General features: G+C 21.3%; 3 protein-coding genes across 3 annotated transcripts; 2 read left to right on the top strand and 1 right to left on the bottom strand.

Moving 5' to 3' along the window:
• Positions 1-80: 80 nt before the first annotated feature.
• LOC108342159 (uncharacterized) lies at positions 81-2,291 on the bottom strand. The gene is made up of 3 exons (XM_017579877.2): positions 2,192-2,291; positions 1,547-1,878; positions 81-496 (listed from the first exon to the last, which is right to left on the bottom strand). The coding sequence occupies exons 2-3, from the start codon at positions 1,851-1,853 to the stop codon at positions 471-473; spliced, it is 333 nt and encodes a 110-aa protein (XP_017435366.1). The 5' UTR covers positions 1,854-1,878; positions 2,192-2,291; the 3' UTR covers positions 81-470.
• A 4,329-nt stretch (positions 2,292-6,620) lies between these two features.
• Positions 6,621-7,085, top strand: LOC108341457 (ripening-related protein grip22). The gene has a single exon (XM_017579136.1). The coding sequence runs from the start codon at positions 6,621-6,623 to the stop codon at positions 7,083-7,085; it is 465 nt and encodes a 154-aa protein (XP_017434625.1).
• A 2,375-nt stretch (positions 7,086-9,460) lies between these two features.
• LOC128195793 (ripening-related protein grip22-like) lies at positions 9,461-9,913 on the top strand. Its single transcript, XM_052874465.1, has one exon. The coding sequence runs from the start codon at positions 9,461-9,463 to the stop codon at positions 9,911-9,913; it is 453 nt and encodes a 150-aa protein (XP_052730425.1).
• Positions 9,914-13,320: the final 3,407 nt, after the last annotated feature.

Genomic DNA, 13,320 nt, shown 5'->3' with positions numbered 1-13,320 from the left:
ACTCTCTCTCCTGAACTGAAAGCATGAACGAAAATCGTATATTATAACGGTCTCAAGTAAAATTTACAAGTCACAGGCGATAGAATGAAGCAAGGTTTTTGCTCACGAGAAGTCGTCCATTATACGCATCATGGCAGTCAACCAGACAAGTTTGATAGAACACTATTTGAAGACTGCACCTTATCCACTACCAAAACTGTATTTAGTTCTCATCTGCCCCCAAAATTGTTTGATGGATATCATGTGTAACAAAAATAAGAGTGTTTTTGTCCTTACAATCATTATTTTTTCACCCTTTCTAACTTCTTCCAAGTTCTAGATTTACATGCTAATAGAACAACAAATTACCAAACGATTATACCTTTTTGTTCTCTTGAAAAACATTCATTAGCATCTTTCCAAGGCCAAAAACTTTTGAAAGTGCTGATACTAAACAAGTGTCAGGCCATTATTTTGGTCGTACCGGATGACTATGCATCTTTCGTCACAGTATCTCCTGAAAAAAAAAAAAACTTAAACGCCAAAACTCAAGACATAATACAATCGCTGATATGCATAGATAAAGCAGATTGACCACGTCTAATCCTGTGTGATTAATCTCTAACTACGATTGAAAAACATCATCTTTTTACTACAGCTCTTTACACGATAGCCATGTTATAACATTTTTGACACAAAAACATACATAGTAAACGAAATGTGTCTTAATGCTACGTCACTGTTAACCATGCAGCCACATATGGAGTCAAACTGGGATACACTATGGTCAAAATTGAAATATAAAAGGATAAGTAGTCTCAAGAGAAATACAGTCTGATTTGAACTCTAATGCTTAGTTTTGGGTTGCAGTGTCTACGAGTAAATGTATTCATTCATTTAGCTTCCGTATGATGATGTAATATTGACTATTTTACGACTTAGTGGGGTTTCCCTATGAGATAGAACTAAATTGCTATATTGAACTTTTGTCTTTTCGTTATTTTCTCATAGCTTTTATAGATTCTTGTACTTAACTTTTGCATAAGCTAATTTTTACTTATAGAGAGTCATTTCAGTTTTTCTTCTTATTTGTCTTATCAAGACAGGTTTATGCAGAATCTTACACAAATAGGCCCTATTTAGAGTGTACTACATGCAGCTGAACCAGGTCCTCAGGAAACTTGTTAGGAAAACCCTTTCTAGAGAGACTATAAGCATAACGACAAGAAAGAAGGTCCATTCCCTCCCGAACAACAGATCATGTTATAAGCACATTGATACTCCTAAAACACAAAGGATTGGAGAAAAGGCACAAAATTGGCCCCTAAGTTGTCAAATGCACAATGCCCAACCAATAGTTCAAGCATAGCTAAAACAAAACCGTATATAACAGGGAAAATGATTGTAGGAATCTATAAAGCAACCTAACGGTGAAAATAACTTGAACAAAAACTTTGTTCCTTCCTTTTTAATCCACCAAACCACTTTCCACATAAACAAAGTCAAATTTCATTGCCTCACTCAATAGATAGAGTCTAGAGTAGGGTAAGAGAAGTAAATGAATTACCTGGTCCGGCATGTGGAGGAAGCGGCGCATCACCATATATGGCTCTGAGCCTTGCCAGAGGAACCACCGAAGAATCAGTAGAGGCTTCAGCATAAAGCTGCTGCTTCCAGTTCCAAATGGTCCTTCTAATGGACTTGTTGGATTTGGCTAGAGATTCCTTCTCAGCCTCAAGAGCTTCAATGGTCCATTGTTGATTCATAGATCTTACCGCAAGGATTCCAAATGAAGCAACCAGACAAACGTTGATCAATTTGTTGTTGTTTGCAGCTCTCGCAGCTATGTCCGCTATTCGGTTAACAAACTCCATTTCTTTCGCGAAATCAAATCAAACCCTAAAGAAGAGGAATTTCAGAAAAACCCAAATTCTCACCATGATAAGCAAAGATTTTGGAGGGACACGGAATATCACAGTCAAATGCCAAAACTTAAGGCCTAATTCCATCCAGTGATATTCTATTCCAATTTCAAAATATCGATTTCATTGTTACCCTAAGTTTTATACGTTTAACTAGACTATTATTTTCTTCTTCAAAATCATTCTAAAAATTCATACTCAAGAACGCAATAGAGTTATTCAAAATTAAAAACATGTATGTCGTAATAAAAGAAAATGAATAATCTGAAATCCCAAGAACACTAACGTACCAGAAATGGTGGCGGCACCTGCGAGCGGCACCAAACGAGTGAGGCGGGTGTGTTTATCTCACGAAGTAATAACATAGCAGAAGCAAGAGTAATTTTCGTCATTTTAATTTTGTTTGTTATTTTAGTGGTCTTACATTTTAATTATGTTTTTAATATCTGCAAATATGATTGTTTTAATGTCCGAAAAAAAATTATGAACTTAAATTTATCTTATTTTTGTAATATTTTATTTTAGTTTTCTCACTAATTATAACTAGTTTAGTGATGAAAATGAAACATGTCAATTAATATAATTAAAGTAAAAAACATTCAAATTAAAATACCTACGTGTTTAATTAAATAACATATGTCTTATATATTATAAATAAAATAATTATATATAATTTTTATTTTTATTCAATAATTTATTTTAATATATATTTTTTGTTAAAAAGCTCATATCTTTTAGATGTTTATAATTTCTTTTCTGTATATTAGTTCTAGTATTATAAACTCAAACTAAATTGTAATTATCTTTAATATAAATAAAACATTAAAAGAAAGCTATCGAATGAAATATAATTATCTTAATATAAATATTTTATTATTAACTTAAATATGTTAACAAATATTTTAGGATAGAATTAAATATAACTAATAGTAAAAACTAAAAATGGACGGTTAGAAAAGCTTTATAATTTAAAAATAATAATCATTTACACATAAATATGTCGTATTTAAAGGAACTAAAACCTTATTTAAAAATGTTTTTATATTAGTTTTTCCTCTTTTACTTGTATCGCTGAAACAAAATATAATAATTTACCTACTGTTAAAAACTAGTTCATTTTTTTTAAATAAATATACTAATATTAATAACAACTATAACAATACTAATATAAATAATTACTAATAATAACATATATTATAATAACAAAATTCATATTATTGGAATGAAACTGAAATCGTATAAAAAAATGTGACCTAATTTTCAAATTTTTGTAAAAATAAAGGCCTCTTTCTAAGTTTTTTCTCGTTTATTTTTAATTGTTGCTTAAACTTTTCTTTTAAAGAAATCTATAAATGCAACAAAAGAATGACTTTAATTTACGTTTGTTTTATTTTTATATTACAAGAAATACATATTGTCTTCGACTTTAAATTAACTAAATTTTAGGTGAAGAAGAAAAAATAATAGAGAAACAATTACTATTGGATTTAAATAGAAGCAAATTATTTTAAATAATTACACTAAACAAACAAAAGAAGTACGATTATCTATTTTTCCAATACTTTAGTATTTTCATATTATTATTATATATATAATATTTCTATTTAATTTAATTTTTTAATAGGTAGGAATTAAGTGTGATATAAAATTTACCGCAACTTGTATACATATTTAATCGATTGAACTATTGCCGTCAAAGGATTTTATCATCAATGTTTGTCTCAACACTTAAATCAAATTCAATCACAAGAGAACATAATAAACATGTAACAGCTAAAACTATACGTCTGGGTCAAAAAATTTATGATCACATTACGACATCGATTATCAATAGTACGCACTTAAAAGATTTTTCTTAAAAAAAATTGTCTATTACATAAGTTTCTTATGTAAATAAAGATTTTAATTAATTGGTTGGTAAAAAAAGTTAGAAAATTATAATTTCAATAATTTTAAAAATGTTGATGCCAGTCAAATATACATCATAAAATGGTAAAAAACAAAAACTTTTGAGTATATAAAAGGTTAGAAATATAAGAGTGGATTATTGAATAAAGAAAATTAAACTATGTATAATATGTATAATGTAACACCTAAATTAGCACAATCACACTACAAATTGGTGCATTGCTTAGTTGATGTCAAGCACAAACAATTACAAAAAGTATATATTGTGCATTTACAGTTTTTCATGAAAATTTTATTAAAATTTTTAAAATATAAAATTTCAACAAATGGGAGGATCTATATAATACAAATACTATATACATATACAACCATTATATACATATACAACCATTATTCGGGAACAAACAATCATCAATTTCACTACTTCACACCCTTTTTACTTGTATTATCTTTTATTCATATATAACAAATAAACAGAGATTTTACCTCACATAGGTTGCTTTACTTACATATGAATAAGATAAACGATCATAACACACTTTATCAATCTTAACCGAAGAGAGATTCATCTTAAACCCTTTAAAGTCACATGGAAACTCAAAACACCTCACATGTAACAAATTTCTTAAAAGACCAAACATAATGACAAAATGTGAACATACTCGACTAAAGATTTTAATCAAGTAGAATTATAGACTTAAGTGACAGGAATTTTATAACATACTCTGATCTTCAAAATAAAATATATAGACAGAGATTTAAATAGAATTAAAAGAATAGTTTATAAAAATATTTAGAAGATACCAGTTCTTATAAAATGAAACTCTATTAATGAATTTTTTTTTTATAATCTGATTTCTAAATAATAAAATAATTAAGTATCATCTTTTAAAACTAATACTTTTAATAAATCCTCACATGAAAAAATATAATTAGTAAATGAGTCTGAATCCTAAATCAATATAAAATTAAAGCTATTAGAATTTAACTAAAAAACAGTGATAGAGAAAGAATGTACAAATTTAAAGGAATTTTGTTGTTATGGTGTCCTTTGTTCTTGCATGCGCCAACATTGACAGAGTCCTATCCTCAATTATTGATGTTCCAAACATCTGCCAACAAGTTATTAAGACAAAGGCTGTACAAGTTGAGGTTTCCTCAAAATAATATAAGAAAAACGAGAAAGCTACATCCTTTTTTTTTGTTGCACAAAAGGAAGAGAGAAACAGAAATAAATCTACAAAATGCAACACAAGGATCTTAATTTTACTTATTTATCTTATTTTATTCTCTCATTCATCACCTATTTATTTTCGTTCTAACAAACAAAGCGTGCATTAATTTTGACATTTTTTTCATTTGTAAAATCTGAATTTAAAACATCTGGATATAAAATTATTAAATATGAATTCGTAATCTCAAAGAATAATATTATATATATATATATATATATATATATATATATATATATATATATATATATATATTAAACACTCGTAAAAAAAAACTCATAATTTAATGTGGTAGTTGGTTCCAAAGGTAAATTATTCATATCAGACATGCTAATCCAGAATGGGGAGGTGGTGGGGCAAACCCTTAAAGGTCTAGGAATGAGAGAATGTTCTCATCTTCTTCATTTTTATAAACACATTATATATTTATATTAATATAAAATTAATCCAGTCTGATATTAATATAAATAAATTTTTTAAACCGAAATAAATTATTTATTATTATATTATGTATATTTTGGATTTAATCTTAAATATCACTTGTATGGAATCTTTCTGTATTAATTCAAATATAAATTCAGAAGATATAAATTGATTTTTATTGCGATTGATATTACCAAAAGGTATTGTAAATGGATGTTTTAAAAACACATGTTAAGTAATTAACATTATTTTATATTAAATAAAAAATTTATTAGAAAGTATAGAAGAATTAATATGCTTATAATTTCTCTGTCTTCTAACAAAAAAATTAGTTTCTTTGGCACGTCTCGTGTTTTCCATTTTATAGAATTATTGAAATTTTACTGAAATAAGACTTATTTATTGTTTATAGAAAAAGAAAAAAAAATTACTTTAGTTGAATCCAGTCTGTGTTATATACAAGGAGATTAAACTTTACTTAAAGGATATTAATGGTAATATATATATAGGTAAAACTTAATGTGGTTGAGTTATTTATTTTTCTTACCAATTTTTATATATTTCACTTACATTATTCCTGCCGTCTAAGCTAAAAGGTTATAAAAAGAGAAACAAAATTGAGTCTCACAAGCCTCATTCAAGCTCAAATCGTCTTAACCTCTGCTAAAAAAATAATGTATAAAGTTTTAACTTAAATCCATCAAACAAGTAAAAAACCTAAAATCAAACCAGGTCATCTTACGAATACAAATATGTAAGTTCAAATTTAAGATTTTATTATCATTATCATGAAGTTGAGTCTATATTAATTAGATTATATTTTTCATTTTGGGAAAAATTCAAATATAAAAAATAACATGGCATAGATCATGTTTCAGTGGTTGAAGTATAAGGATGAAAAATTCAAAACAGTGAGCTTTTTGTTTTTTGTCATGTCTACATATTATATCACATCATTCTATTCACATCAAATTTCAACCTAAACTACTACATGCCAAAGAGAAATTACTTTATAACATACAATTTTATAATTGAATAAAATAATTACGGTACTTTTCTTATAGAAAAATGATATCTTTATATAGGAGTTCTTTTGTGAACAAATAATGCAGTAACAGAAGTTAGTAAATTAAGCAAAAGTAGTTGAACTCTGAACATGGCAATGACTCTAGTATTCACGTGTTTCTTTGCAACCCTTCTTCCTCACCTTACAAATGCAGCATTGTGCCAATCCAACGGCGCACACTCACCCGCAATCAACCCCTCGGGAACGCCGGCTATCCTCACCGTGAACGACTTTGGACCCGGTGGGGACGGCGGAGGACCCTCCGAGTGCGACGGGAATTACCACCCGCTTCCTCAGAGAGTGGTGGCGCTCTCCACCGGATGGTACAATGGCGGTTCCCGGTGCGGGAAAACGATCAGGATAACGGCGAAGAACGGGAGGAGCGCGGTGGCAAAGGTGGTGGACGAGTGCGACTCGACGCAAGGGTGTGACGAAGAACACGCGAATCAATCGCCATGCAAGACCAACATCGTTGACGCATCGGAAACTGTGTGGAATGACTTACGTCTCAACACTGATGATGGTGAAGTAGCAATCACGTGGACCATGGCTTAGAAAACTCATCATAATATCACATGAGATTATATTTTAACAACTTTTTTTTAACAATTTTTTCACAAGTTATTGTTAAAAAGTTATAAAAAAAAATTCTTAAAAAAACATTTTTCTATCATATTACTATCATAGTATGCACGTGTCTTTCATAGTTTGAATAATGAAAGTAGTATTTTCTCTCCAACAAAAGCTTAAAGGTTTAAATTCTGCTCAATAAAAAAAATGTTTGCATTTATTCACATCATAAAAGCAATACTTTTTATAAAAGAGTTAAATATGTTTTTGGTCCCTTAACTTTAACTTTAAGTAAAAATTGGAATTAGTCCCCTTCAAAACTTTGGCCTAAGAAACATCAAATAAAATTAACAAAATTTAGTTAAAATAACTAAATTCACACATTTCTAAAGTTTGACTAATTCAAATTTTCAACGAAAGTTAAGGGACCAAAAACATATTTAACCCTTTATAAAATAATATAAATATATTATTTATAGATATAATAATTTTTCTATATTGATATTACTTGTAACATATATTTTTGTATTGTTGATATAAAAAATATAGCATATGAATACAAAAAGAAATTACATTGCTCCAATGAACAAAACTAAAAGGTTAGATAAGATAATATTATTTAATCCGTATGATAAATTAGATATAAATAAAATAATTCAAGAAAAAAAATGTCCAATTATCATAAATGAATAACATCATACCAATGAACTGTGGATTACTTCAGGTGTCATTTTCAGGTAATATATGTGTGTTGATTCATATTTTTATACAAATATTGTCAATATATAACCTAATTATGCACAAGAGACCATACTTTTTCACATACATAATTACGCCTAGTTTTAAGTAAAACATTAACCCCCATTGTAGATGTTAGGGACAAAAACACCATATAAAACAGAAAAAATTAATTGAAAATATTGATGATGAGATATAATAAAAAGAGATTAGGAAATTCCACAATGAATATCTATAAAAGTAAGCACCCCCATCTCCAATTATTAAAAACAATTGACTTTATTTCTATCCATTAAATTTAAGGATTAAAAATTGGTAAATATCACATTACTAATGCTTAATTTCGATTAAGAGAAACATTGGTTTTATGGGAAGAGGCAAAAGTGGGGAATATATTTAAGAATGCATCTAACCCAGAAATGGAAATTTGAAAAATTTATCCTCACTTCCTCCGAAGCAATAAATGCGATCAATGATTTGGATGAATAGTTCGATTTAATACTTAGACTTTTGAATAATATTTGGACTTCGGACACGACACAACACAACATAATCCAGACGGCTGATCTCATACTCCAACAATTTCTTTAATTTATTTATAAATTAAATTTTTGAAATTTATTTATATTACAAATATTTAGTAAATCTTTGAAGACTAGATAGAAATTTCTAAATATTGAACACGTGATAAGTGGAAATTAAAAAAAAACTCTAAATTTACTTTGTTGTATTTTCATTATTCAGTGAGTAAAAAAAAATTAACTTCATGACTATAAAACAAACAAAGTTTAAATAAGATAATGTTGTGATTGATGCCGTAAATAAACACAAGATTGTACAGATACATCTTGAATCAATTTACTTGAAGATAAATAATTAATAACAACAACAACATATATTATAACAATAGCTTTGTTGTTTTCTTTGGTTCTTGTTGTGACCGGCAAGAGAAAAATGAAATTCTTAAAGCTTCAATCCTTTTCGATATTTTCTAATCACCAATTTTTATAAAATATTTTAATGGAAGGTTCCGAGATTGCGTCATTCGGAATAAAAAAAAATGTTAACAAAATCGAATCAAGCAGAGAGATTTTGTTTTAGCTGGATTTTTTCTTTTTCTGTTTTTGCCGTCTTTAAATTTCTTTGCCCATTGAATTTTTATTTTATTTTATTTATTAATTTCACTATATTTGATAAGTGTATGTATATAGTAAAAGGATACGTTAACAATTTTTTTAATAATTTTTTGAAAATAGACTAAATGTTACTACGTTCTTGGTTCTTATATTTAAAACGGACAACGAATTATTTCATAAATGATTCTAAAATAGTTGTCAAAAATAATTGTTAAAATCACTTTTTCCATAATCAAATATTAAAGTGATAAAACCAAGATTAATCACCCTTACCTTTTGCCTAATATATATATATATATATATATATATATATATATATATATATATATATATATATATATATATATATATATATATATATATATATATATATATATATATATATATATATATATATATATATATATATATATATATATATATATATATATATATATACGAGAGACTCAGCTGAAGTAAATAAGCGACATATTTAGTTATAGAGCAATGGCAAATATCGTTGCGTTCGTGATTTTGTTTTGCCTAGTGAATGTGACAACACTTCTCACGTACGCAGCTTCATGCAGATCCAACGGCGCTCATTCCCCCGAGATCAATCCCTCTGGAACGCCTGCCATTCTCATTCTCAACGACTTCGGTCGCGACGGAGACGGAGGCGGCGCCTCCGAGTGCGACGGCAAGTTCCATCCGTTGCCGCAGAGAGTGGTGGCGCTGTCCACCGTATGGTACAGCAACGGCGCACGGTGCGGGAGAATGATCAGAATCAAAGCTAGAAACGGAAGGAGTACGGTGGCGAAGGTGGTGGACGAGTGTGACTCCATGAATGGCTGTCCCAGAGCATGCAAGAACAACGTGGTGGATGCGTCGGAAACTGTGTGGAATGATTTGGGACTCAACACTGATGACGGTGAAGTAGCAGTTATTTGGACCACGACATGAAAAAACTCATAATAATAATAATAATAATAATAATAATAATAATAATAATAATAATAATAATAATAATAATAATAATAATAATAATAATAATAATAATAATAATAATAATAATAATAATAATAATAATAATAATAATAATAATAATAATAATAATAATAATAATAATAATAATAATAATAATAATAATAATAATAATAATAATAATAATAATAATAATAATAATAATAATAATAATAATAATAATAATAATAATAATAATAATAATAATAATAATAATAATAATAATAATAATAATAATAATAATAATAATAATAATAATAATAATAATAATAATAATAATAATAATAATAATAATAATAATAATAATAATAATAATAATAATAATAATAATAATAATAATAATAATAATAATAATAATAATAATAATAATAATAATAATAATAATAATAATAATAATAATAATAATAATAATAATAATAATAATAATAATAATAATAATAATAATAATAATAATAATAATAATAATAATAATAATAATAATAATAATAATAATAATAATAATAATAATAATAATAATAATAATAATAATAATAATAATAATAATAATAATAATAATAATAATAATAATAATAATAATAATAATAATAATAATAATAATAATAATAATAATAATAATAATAATAATAATAATAATAATAATAATAATAATAATAATAATAATAATAATAATAATAATAATAATAATAATAATAATAATAATAATAATAATAATAATAATAATAATAATAATAATAATAATAATAATAATAATAATAATAATAATAATAATAATAATAATAATAATAATAATAATAATAATAATAATAATAATAATAATAATAATAATAATAATAATAATAATAATAATAATAATAATAATAATAATAATAATAATAATAATAATAATAATAATAATAATAATAATAATAATAATAATAATAATAATAATAATATAATAATAATAATAATAATAATAATAATAATAATAATAATAATAATAATAATAATAATAATAATAATAATAATAATAATAATAATAATAATAATAATAATAATAATAATAATAATAATAATAATAATAATAATAATAATAATAATAATAATAATAATAATAATAATAATAATAATAATAATAATAATAATAATAATAATAATAATAATAATAATAATAATAATAATAATAATAATAATAATAATAATAATAATATAATAATAATAATAATAATAATAATAATAATAATAATAATAATAATAATAATAATAATAATAATAATAATAATAATAATAATAATAATAATAATAATAATAATAATAATAATAATAATAATAATAATAATAATAATAATAATAATAATAATAATAATAATAATAATAATAATAATAATAATAATAATAATAATAATAATAATAATAATAATAATAATAATAATAATAATAATAATAATAATAATAATAATAATAATAATAATAATAATAATAATAATAATAATAATAATAATAATAATAATAATAATAATAATAATAATAATAATAATAATAATAATAATAATAATAATAATAATAATAATAATAATAATAATAATAATAATAATAATAATAATAATAATAATAATAATAATAATAATAATAATAATAATAATAATAATAATAATAATAATAATAATAATAATAATAATAATAATAATAATAATAATAATAATAATAATAATAATAATAATAATAATAATAATAATAATAATAATAATAATAATAATAATAATAATAATAATAATAATAATAATAATAATAATAATAATAATATAATAATAATAATAATAATAATAATAATAATAATAATAATAATAATAATAATAATAATAATAATAATAATAATAATAATAATAATAATAATAATAATAATAATAATAATAATAATAATAATAATAATAATAATAATAATAATAATAATAATAATAATAATAATAATAATAATAATAATAATAATAATAATAATAATAATAATAATAATAATAATAATAATAATAATAATAATAATAATAATAATAATAATAATAATAATAATAATAATAATAATATAATAATAATAATAATAATAATAATAATAATAATAATAATAATAATAATAATAATAATAATAATAATAATAATAATAATAATAATAATAATAATAATAATAATAATAATAATAATAATAATAATAATAATAATAATAATAATAATAATAATAATAATAATAATAATAATAATAATAATAATAATAATAATAATAATAATAATATAATAATAATAATAATAATAATAATAATAATAATAATAATAATAATAATAATAATAATAATAATAATAATAATAATAATAATAATAATAATAATAATAATAATAATAATAATAATAATAATATAATAATAATAATAATAATAATAATAATAATAATAATATAATAATAATAATAATAATAATAATAATAATAATAATAATAATAATAATAATAATAATAATAATAATAATAATAATAATAATAATAATAATAATAATAATAATAATAATAATAATAATAATAATAATAATAATAATAATAATAATAATAATAATAATAATAATAATAATAATAATAATAATAATAATAATAATAATAATAATAATAATAATAATAATAATAATAATAATAATAATAATAATAATAATAATAATAATAATAATAATAATAATAATAATAATAATAATAATAATAATAATAATAATAATAATAATAATAATAATAATAATAATAATAATAATAATAATAATAATAATAATAATAATAATAATAATAATAATAATAATAATAATAATAATAATAATAATAATAATAATAATAATAATAATAATAATAATAATAATAATAATAATAATAATAATAATAATAATAATAATAATAATAATAATAATAATAATAATAATAATAATAATAATAATAATAATAATAATAATAATAATAATAATAATAATAATAATAATAATAATAATAATAATAATAATAATAATAATAATAATAATAATAATAATAATAATAATAATAATAATAATAATAATAATAATAATAATAATAATAATAATAATAATAATAATAATAATAATAATAATAATAATAATAATAATAATAATAATATAATAATAATAATAATAATAATAATAATAATAATAATAATAATAATAATAATAATAATAATAATAATAATAATAATAATAATAATAATAATAATAATAATAATAATAATAATAATAATAATAATAATAATAATAATAATAATAATAAAATAATAATAATAATAATAATAATAATAATAATAATAATAATAATAATAATAATAATAATAATAATAATAATA

The sequence above is a fragment of the Vigna angularis genome, chromosome 3 (assembly GCF_016808095.1).
Source record: "Vigna angularis cultivar LongXiaoDou No.4 chromosome 3, ASM1680809v1, whole genome shotgun sequence".
NCBI classification, from domain to species: Eukaryota; Viridiplantae; Streptophyta; class Magnoliopsida; order Fabales; family Fabaceae; genus Vigna; species Vigna angularis.
Note: the sequence above shows the minus strand (reverse complement) of the source record. Positions and strands in the feature narration are given on the sequence as shown.

What these genes read in the sequence shown, in the direction of transcription:
- LOC108342159 (XM_017579877.2), bottom strand. Translation starts at nt 1,853, where the DNA reads ATGGAGTTTGTTAACCGAATAGCGGACATAGCTGCGAGAGCTGCAAAC. An exon ending in TCCTCCACATGCCGGACCAG is followed by an intron (nt 497 to 1,546) that starts GTAATTCATTTA and finishes TTTTTTTTTCAG; the next exon opens with GAGATACTGTGACGAAAGAT.
- LOC108341457 (XM_017579136.1), top strand. Translation starts at nt 6,621, where the DNA reads ATGGCAATGACTCTAGTATTCACGTGTTTCTTTGCAACCCTTCTTCCT.
- LOC128195793 (XM_052874465.1), top strand. Translation starts at nt 9,461, where the DNA reads ATGGCAAATATCGTTGCGTTCGTGATTTTGTTTTGCCTAGTGAATGTG.